At 52.8% G+C, this 9263-nt stretch overlaps 1 protein-coding gene across 1 annotated transcript; it reads right to left on the bottom strand.

Moving 5' to 3' along the window:
* Positions 1–4144: 4144 nt before the first annotated feature.
* On the bottom strand, positions 4145–8785 carry LOC133627318 (uncharacterized). Its single transcript, XM_062011977.1, has 8 exons — positions 8526–8785; positions 7846–8041; positions 7296–7367; positions 7036–7095; positions 6349–6453; positions 6053–6160; positions 5365–5509; positions 4145–4601 (listed from the first exon to the last, which is right to left on the bottom strand). Exons 2-8 carry the CDS (start codon positions 7958–7960, stop codon positions 4145–4147), a joined length of 1062 nt encoding a protein of 353 aa, XP_061867961.1. The 5' UTR covers positions 7961–8041; positions 8526–8785.
* Between the last annotated feature and the right edge of the window lie 478 nt (positions 8786–9263).

A 9263-nucleotide genomic window follows, 5' to 3' on the forward strand; every position in this document is an offset into this window, starting at 1 on the left:
AGAGTGTGGCCAGCAGGTCAAGGGAGGTTCTTCTGCCCCTCTACTCTGCCCTGGTGAGGCCTCATCTGGAGTCCTGGGGCCAGTGCTGGGCTCCCCAGCTCCAGAGGGACAGGGAAGTGCTGGAGAGAGGCCAGCGCAGGGCCACCAAGATGATCAGGGGACTGGAACATCTTTCATACGAGGAAAGGCTGCGGGACCTGGGGCTGTTTAGTCTGGAGAAGAGGAGACTGAAGGGAGATCTTATTAACATTTACAAATATCTAAAGGGTGAGTGTCAGGAGGTTGGGACATCCCTTGTTTCTACAGTAGCTGGCAACAGGACAAGGGGTGATGGGATGAAGCTGGAACACAAAAAGTTCCACTTAAACGTAAGAAAAAACTATTTGGCTGTTTCAGTGAGGGAGCCCTGGCACAGGCTGCCCAGAGGGGTTGTGGAGGCTCCTTCCTTGGAGTTCTTCAGGACCCGCCTGGACATGTTCCTATGCCACCTGATCTAGGTGACCCTGCTTCTGCAGGGGGGTTGGACTAGATGATCTGTAAAGGTCCCTTCCAACCCCCACCATTCTGTGATGCTATGATTCTAAGTCGAAGGAAAGAGAAAAGGTGGTGTCATTCCTGGCTTTTGAAGATACTGAATGGGGAGGTCTGGAGTTTCATAATTACAAGTCCCATTGGGAGCCCTTGATAAATCTAAAGGTGGGATCCCAGGAAGAAGAGGTGGTCCTCTTGGCAGCTGCCAGAATCTCATTAAACTTTATACCCTGTGGGGCAAAGTTATCAAATCAACAAATAACACTCTCAGGAATTAAAGGAGAGAGATTTTCTTTCCTTGTATTTCAACTGATGTTGTTAAGATTAAGAAAGAACAAAAAACTCTGAGAGTCCTTCTTCGGATGTTATCTTACTTCAGTATAGTGATGACTTTTTAATTCCGGGCAACGAAAACAGTGTGGTAAAAGGAGCCACAGATTTTTGTTTGTTGATTATTAAACTTGTCAGGAGAGCAAGAAGTATCAATATCCGAATTGCAGTCTGTCAAAAAGGAAGTTAGATATTTTGGACGTTTCATTTATGAAGGGAAACACAGAATGAATCCAGAGAGCATAAAGGGAGTTGTGGAGTTGCCCTTTTTGCAAACAAACCAACCAACAGGAATTAAGAAAATGTTTGTGATTAACTGACTGTGGCCCTCTGTGGGTAAACTTTTATGCACAGAAAACAAATGGGTTAGATTCAAAATTGCTAAATGAAGAGCCAAATGTTTTAACTTGTACAGAAGGAGAAGAAAAGCTAATCCAGGAATCAAAGTGTAATCACCACTCCTGTGTTAGCACTGTCATCCTTAGGCAAACCGCTTGTTTTGTTTGTCACAGTAGATGAGAGAGCGTTAACTCAAAAATTGGGGGGGGGGGGGGGGGGGGTGAGGGAGTGTGAATGACAACCAAGAGCACGTATATATCCAAACTTCTGGATCCCGTATTGAGGGGATGACCAAAGTGTGTACAGGCAAAAGCTGCCACTGCCCTCTTAGTAGAGGAAAGCAGAAAACTTCACGTTCGGAGTGACATTAGTAATAAATACCTCGCGATAAGTGAAAACTATTTGAACTCGAAAAGCTGAAAGGTGGCTAAACCCATTCTAGAATATTGATATAAAAGACAAAGTTAAAAAAACCCAACTTTTAGAAAAATCTCAACTTGAATCTTGACTACCAGCCCATGCCTTAATCCATCCACTTCCCTATGGAAGGGAGTCATGACACGTGAAAACTTTGACCACAGTTGTTAAGATCTAACAGAGTATCAGTGTGACCTGAATTGAAAGAAATGCCTTTACATACAGGCCTTGAGAGTCATTCAAGGCGAAAGGCGTAATGGCTCTGCAATTATTGAGGTCGAGACAAAAGAAGCAGGGCGATTACCAAATACCTGGTCAGCCCAGACGTGCAAATTATATGCTTTAAACAACCTTACAACTGTGAGAAGGAAAAGATGAACATTTCATATTGATTCCAGGTATGCCTCTGAAGTGGTATACACTTTTGGAAAGGCGAGAGAAGAGGTTTACTCAATAGCAAGGGAAAAGTATTAGTACATGGAGAAGTAATTAAATGGGTATTAAAGAATTTATCACTTCCAAATGAGATTGCTGTGGTCCGTGTGAATGGGCATCAAATACGGAATTCTTTTAGGGCCAGGGGAAGCAAATTGGCCAATGAAGCAGCCAAAGAGGCAACGTTAAACCATGAGATTGTGAGTATGTGCAATCTCACCCCCAGGTGCCTGCACCAAGGGCAACTCCTGTATTTACAGAAAAGGGGAAAGAAACATTAAGAGAGATGGAAGACATTGAGACAGAGGGGAGGTGGATTCTCCCAGATGGAAAAGAAGTGTTAAATGAACAAGCTATGAGGGAAATAATGGCTCCTTTACATCAAGGAAGCCACCGGGGAATGCAAGCAATATGTGATTTAGTTTTAAGAAAATTTGTATGTGTAGGACTGTACACAGTGGCCAAAGAGATTTGTGAATGATGTGGGATTTCTAAGGGAAAAAAAAATAAAAGGTCTTGAGGAAATAACCCCCAGGAAGGAGAGAACCTGGCCTAAGGCCTTTTAAACCAAAGATATTGATTAAAAGAATTAGGTACTGGGGTTGTCATTTTGTCTTTCGTCAGGAGAAAGGGCTTATGGCGCAAACACCACCTCTCGAGTTTGCCGCCCACACCATCGAGCCTGAAGGGCAGGTCTTGATCAAGTCCTGAAAAGAAAGCAAACTGCAACCCGAATGGGAAGGCTTGTTCCAGGTGTTACTGACCACTGAGACAGCAGTAAGAACAGCTAAAAAAAGACTGGACTGATTACATCAGAGGACTAATGGACTCTCCACTCGAGGATGGACCCTGGCACGTATGTCAGACTACAAACCCCTTGTGTCTTAAACTAAAGAAGCAATAAGAATCCAGTGGAAAGAAGGACACTCATTACTAACTGATGAGGTGGTGGTAGCAGAGATGTCATTAATTGTTGAAAATGAGGGGGATCCTTGTAATTATGGGCTATTGTTTGTTGGAAGTACCAGGGGACAGCATCATGACCACTGGAGAGGGACAAAGTAGTATTTGTTTAAACTATGGATAAATGGAACTGACAGGGAGGCTCCGCAAACTGTACAGTTTGATGCTTGTCAAATATTGGACTGTGGGAATTTGAATAGTCAAAGACAACTTAGGAACCGTGATAAATATTTGTGAAGCATGCAGAGAGAGTTCCACCTTGCATTGGATGGAATAGTGTCTGGTTCACAACTGCTCTTAATGGATGAACTACTCTAGATTAGAAAGGAAAACCTCGGAAAGACAGAAGTACTATGATTAAAGGGACGGTAAAGCCTAACTGTAACAATTGAGAGTGTAATCCCATAATGTTCGCTGTCAAAGAAGCTGATTGGCTAGTTAATGGAACCTATGGATTTGGAGCAGATAAAAGTGGAACAGACCCCATTGGCAGATTCAGGATTGTACTGTGAAAATCAAAGAGGGGACTGAGCCAAAGGATAGCAACTCCACCATTGCAGGAGCAATGCCCTGAAAAGGCAGAAAACACGCGTGGGTTGGAGAAAGAACAGTTTAATAGAACCACACAAGTTCAGAACAGACAGCTGTAACAAAAAACGGAACTATATACAGAGTGGTGCGTGCCACAGTCGCTCGCTGGCCCCACACCCGTACACTGGGCTGCTCTGGGGCAAGCGCAGGGCTTCAGTAGGTGGCCCTTGGGAGATGTCCCCTCAGGAGGACGGGAGCATCCCTCCCAGCCTGTGACAGAAACGTGCTCCAGCCCAGCTGTGCCCGGAGGCGATGGCCACCCCACGCCTCCGCCGGGCCTTGTCCACAGGTCTGTCACTTGAACAAACCAGCATGGGTTGTTGTCTCCTTCTCTGGAGAGCCACCTGGATGAGTTCCTGTGTGACCTACTCTCGGTGGTCCTGCTCTGGCAGGGGGGTTGGGCTGGATGATCTCTCGAGGTCACATCCAACCCTTCAGATTCTGTGATTGTGTGACTTGGGTTTTAACGTCCAGTCCGGTTGAAATTTTCTTGGCCAATGTGCAGACACGCAGAGGAGCAGAGAGGGAATGGGTGGGCTCAGGGCTGTGCCCTGATGAGCCCTTTGCCCACCTCTCCCGCCTGTGTGGCTCCAGTGCCTTTGGCAGAGCCAGCGGGCTCGTTGAGCTTGAGATTAGAGCTGGTGTCAGCTTCAGGGAGTGCTGCCAAGTCTTCAGCGCTTCCAAGATTCCTGTCTGTCATGTATATTGTTGTTGTTATGATTTGCTTCTGTGACCACTTGCGGGCTTCTTTGGGTATGGTGACAAGGGGGCTCAAGCATGATGCTTTCTCGCTCGATGGGCTTAAACCAGTCCCGCAGATCCCAGCTGTCTGAGATGGCAGCTGTGGGACAGAGGAGCTTCCTGGCACAGCTGGTGGCTGCTGCCCTTGGGTCCAGATCACATTTTGTTGGATTGTGTTGGAGCCAAGATCACTCTCCTTGCTCGTGTGGGAGCTGCTGGTGCTGTCCTGGGCCACTGAAGATGGAGAGGGAATCCTGTGGAGAGAAGAGGCTGCTGAGGCCCCACCATGACTGTGCTGGGTGGGTGTGAGGAGGCGCTGGGCACACTGTGGGCTGCAGGTACCCACCTGCCCATGGGAGCTGTGGGCACAGAGAGCTCTGTGCAGAGCGCTGGGTGCCCCGAAGCCCTGGGCTGGGGCTCCGCTCGCCCGCCCGTGGCTCATCTCCTCTGGGCCCTGACCACCCTGACGTGCTCTGCACGGGCCAGGAAGGAGAGCTGACCCCAGCAGGGCAAGGAGACCAAAGCTGGGAGCGACACCGCAGGGCCAGGAGAGCCTCCTGTTCTCCTTTGTCGGTGTGCCCGGCAGAGAGCAGCCCTGGCTGCCCCTGGCTGGCCCTGAAGGGACACACTGACTCCCTTTCTCCAAAGCCAGGCCAGAAGCTGGGGGGTTCCTCACCACAGCCCGAGCTGCTGGGACAAGGCGAACCTGTGGGATTTAGGGCATCACCTGACAGGGCGATTGCTGCTGGTGGGGGCCCTGGTAGGGAGATGTCACCATGGCAATTCTCACTCCCTGTGGCCAAGTCAGTCCTTGCTGGGTTTACTTTCCAACCTTGCTCTGCCTTGGGGTTTCAGAAAAGAATGGAGAGGCCAGTCCAGACATCTGACAGCAGAAGTCTCAGTCAAGCCTGGCTGGTGACTCACCCACAACTCCACAATAGCCTCCCTCAAAATGATTCATGGCCAAGAGCAGCCACCTCGTACACAAGTTGGTCGGGAAACCTGCCGACAACTCACCGTTTCCTCTTCTTGTACAGACAGATCACAGCAACCAACAGGGACAACAGGAGGCACAAGCAGAAGAAAGTCCCGGCAAATATGAGGAAATGGGTCTGGAATCCCAGAAGACGCTCGGCCTTTGAGTTTTTCTCACCTTCCACACCTGGAGGAACAATTCTGCAGGTTAGTGTGTCCTGTGCACTGCTGGAAATCTCACAGCAGGTCTGAGCAAGGAAACTCCTCTTTCTTTGGTGCTGGCACACCTTGCCTCTCTGGGGCCGCTTAGTGCTGCTGCAGGGAGGCTCCCTCTGAGCCTTTGAGACGAGCTGTCCACCAAACAGAATTCATGAGGCCCCACGGGGAGCACATGGGCGGGAACAGCGCTTTGACCCGTTGCCCCTTGGAGCAACACAGACAAAACCCATCCCTGTGTCAGGGACAGCCAACTCTTGTGAATGGGGTGAGGTGGGCAGTGGGCATCTCGCTGCATCCACAGAGGGTTACACCTCAGCATCTCTCTGGCACAATGTTGGCCATAACCTTCCCCGCCAAGAGCTGACAGTTGACCTCAGAGAGCCGTTCCTGGCTGCCGTCACTCCGCTCGCTCTGCACTGACGGTTGGGCTGTGGCTGGAACCAGGGGAAGAGCCTGCAGACACCCTGTGATGTTCAACTATGACCCCGGATGGCCAAGTGACAGCAATTACCTGGCACGGCTGTTGACTGGAATGGCCTTGTTTTTTCCTCAGAGACTGCCACCGTCCGACTGCCTGTTTGTGGATCTGCCACCTTCTCCAAGGGCACTTCGTCTGCCTCTTTAGAAAGAAAGAAAGAAAGAACGACAGAAGGTCAATCTAATTAGAAGTAACAGTTCCTCAAGAGGAACATCATCTCCTCAGGAGGCACGGGCTTGGCAGCCCCTCTGGTTGGGACTGATATATGTGCCCACCATTTTCTCTGCCGTGTCCAAGCCCTCCACACATTTCTTTACAACAATCTTTACCTGGCACGGCTCCCGGGTGAGCCGCCCCCGCTCTGTTGGCAGAGACTGTCACGGTGCTGCTGCCTCCTTCCTGAACCGACGGCTTCTCATCCTCATGGGGCAACTCTTCAGAAAGAGAGGGAGACAGTTCAGTCAGAAGGAACCCTCCCTCACCTGGAACACAGCGCTTCCCATCCTGCCAACTCCATACCACAGCCAGAAGAAGAGACCCTGCAGTGCACTGCTCCTGTGAGCACACAGTCTCTGGGCACAATGGCTACTGAGAGCAGAGCCCACAGTCCCCCGAAACAAAAGGAAAACCACAGCCAAGTTTTCTAAACCACAAGCAGAAGCACATAGCCAAACCACACCAATTCACAGCCTTTCCTTCTGGGGCTGGCCCTCTCATGGCTCAGCAGGAAGCAGCTCCTGGGCACGCTGGAGGCATGAGCACACTCCCTGCCATTCCAACATCTGCCCAGAACAGCTCTGGCCAGTAAGGCCGTCCCTGGGGCAGCTGCAGTCCCTGGGACTCACTTGAACCCACAGCAGCAGCAGCAGAGACTCTGGGCCATCTCTGCAGCTCGCCAGCACCCACGAGGCGGGAAACGAGACTCTTCACAAAAGATATAAAGTTCAATTTCTCTACAAATCAAATAGTGAAAAGGAGTGCTCGGTCTGCAAAGTCAGTCACAGCCAACTACCCACCCCAGAGATTCCAGATGGGCTGCAGCGTGGGATCCGGCTGAGGAGCATCTGCATTTGCATCTGCAACCAAACACCCAAGAGAAGTTTCCATCAGACGGTGTGAGACGGTTCAGCTGTAGCTCAACAGCACAACAGCTGCGGGGTCCCGCCATGGCAGCGCACACACCCTGCAGGTCTGTACCTCCCGCGCTACAGGCCCCTCCCCTACATTTGGGCTCCCCTACAGCAGCTCTCCAAGGAGGTGGAGAGCCATGACGTACCGATGAGATACGGCAGATTGGCACCCCTCACTCCCAGCCAGGCAGATGGGTCTGCGTCGCCTCCAGCCGTGGCTGTAAACAAACCAAACAGAGAAGCTCCCGTTCAGTATGTGACTAGACCTCCTCAGATCTGAAGGGCAGGGAACACAGGGCAGAGGCGGGATTGCTCCCTGGCACTCGCCTCTCCCTCCCACTCAGGAGCGTCATGCAGACAGTTCCCGGGTGGCCGGACCGTCTCTCCCCCAGCCCAGCATCCACACCCTGAGGGGACAGAGTCGGTGCATCCCTTTGGGCCTTGGTTCCCAAGAGGGCTTCCCCTCCTGTGTGTGAGCACACACTGTGGGCACAATGAGTAGTGGCAGCAGACAGCCCACAGTCCCCCAAATCGAGACGAAAACCACAGCCAAGTTCTCCGAACCACAACCAGAAACAAACAGCCCTGAGGCTGAAAGCTCAGCTTCATCCCGCCAGGCCCAGCCCTGCCCCACCATGGCCCCGGCCCCCGCACACACCCCAAGGTCTCGATGCCGGCCCTCGCCTGCCCACCTACCGGATCGCCGCCTTCGCTGCAGAGTACTCCAGTGCCCATGGGCTACCAGGACTGACAGGATGCCCAAAATAAGGAGGCACGTGGTGGCCATGACCATCCGTGTCTTCCCCATCATGCTGCTGCTGCTGCTGCACTGCCTCAGCTGTGTGCTGCTGCTGCACTGCCTCAGCTGTGTACTGACACTGCGGAGTGCTGCCTGTGATAAAGTACAGAACATCTGACACCAGAGGTTTGTGACATCACAACCTGCATTCTCCATCCCGGACACACCCTGGGGTGCCTGTACGTGGGGAGCTGCTTTGGGCCTGGGCCAGGCTGGGGCCGATGTGAGGGGGAAACAGGGCCCCACGGGCCGTGGCAGCGTGTCACAGGTTCTCTGACAGGATATAGGTGCTGCGCTGCCCGTGACCACCTCAGAGTGCCCGGAGGAGGCGTTGGGTCGGAAGCAAGGGAAAAGTCTGGACATTTCTCATCTTTGCCCTGGAGTCTGGCAGGTTGTGCCCTCCAGGCACCAGGATGTTCATGGTGACTTTGGGGCCCAGGACATGCCATATAAGGCCATAGGGCCCCGCGTTTCCATGGTGACTTTGGGGCCCACGACAAACCATAGAAGGCCACGGGGCCCCACTCCATTGTGACCTCAGGCCCAGGACGGGGTATAAAAGGCCACGCTCACTCACCCCAGCTGTGGTAGTTGCAACCTTCCCTGCTGAACAGAGGCAGCGGCTGCATCGGGCTCAGGGAGCTGCTGCTTCCCACAGCCCCAGGGAACACAGCCCTTGCTGAACTTGCCCAGAAGGGTTTGGCAGCCGAAGCCATGACTGTTGTGGGCCGGATGTCAGTTGCACACGGCTGCCCCTCGCTACGCCGGGGCCCAGCACAGGCCCCTGGCAGCCACACGCAGGAGGAGCAGCAGAAGGAGGAGCTGGAAGCTCTACGGGCTGAGCTGAAGGAGGAGCAGCTGCGCACTCAAGAGCTGCGCCGCGACTTCAGCGTCAGAACCAGGGAGCTGAAGGCGTCTTTGGCGAAGGAGCGGCAGCTTCTGTCCAGGCAGCTCCGATCTGAGTTGGAGCAAAAACAGGTTCTGGAGGTGTGGCACCTGCAGAAGCTGAACTGGCAGCAGCGGGAGGCCGAGACCCGCCGGGTGCTGCGCTGGAAGGAGGCCGAGTTCCAACAGACTCGGGAGCTGCTGCACCAGGAGCGAGACGCGGCCGTTCGCCTGCTGAGGGACCTGCAGGGGCAGTTGGCCAAGGAGATGGTGAGGCCCAGCCGAAGCGGCACGGAGGCCAAAGCCAAGCTGCAGGCAACGAAGCCCTGCAACTGCTTCAAGCCCAGCTGGCTGAGCTGAATGATCAGTTCCAGAAGGCAACTGCAGAACGGCAGCAGCTCTCTCAGGAACTCCAAGAGCTGCAAGAGCA

The sequence above is a fragment of the Colius striatus genome, chromosome 19 (assembly GCF_028858725.1).
Source record: "Colius striatus isolate bColStr4 chromosome 19, bColStr4.1.hap1, whole genome shotgun sequence".
NCBI classification, from domain to species: domain Eukaryota; kingdom Metazoa; phylum Chordata; class Aves; order Coliiformes; family Coliidae; genus Colius; species Colius striatus.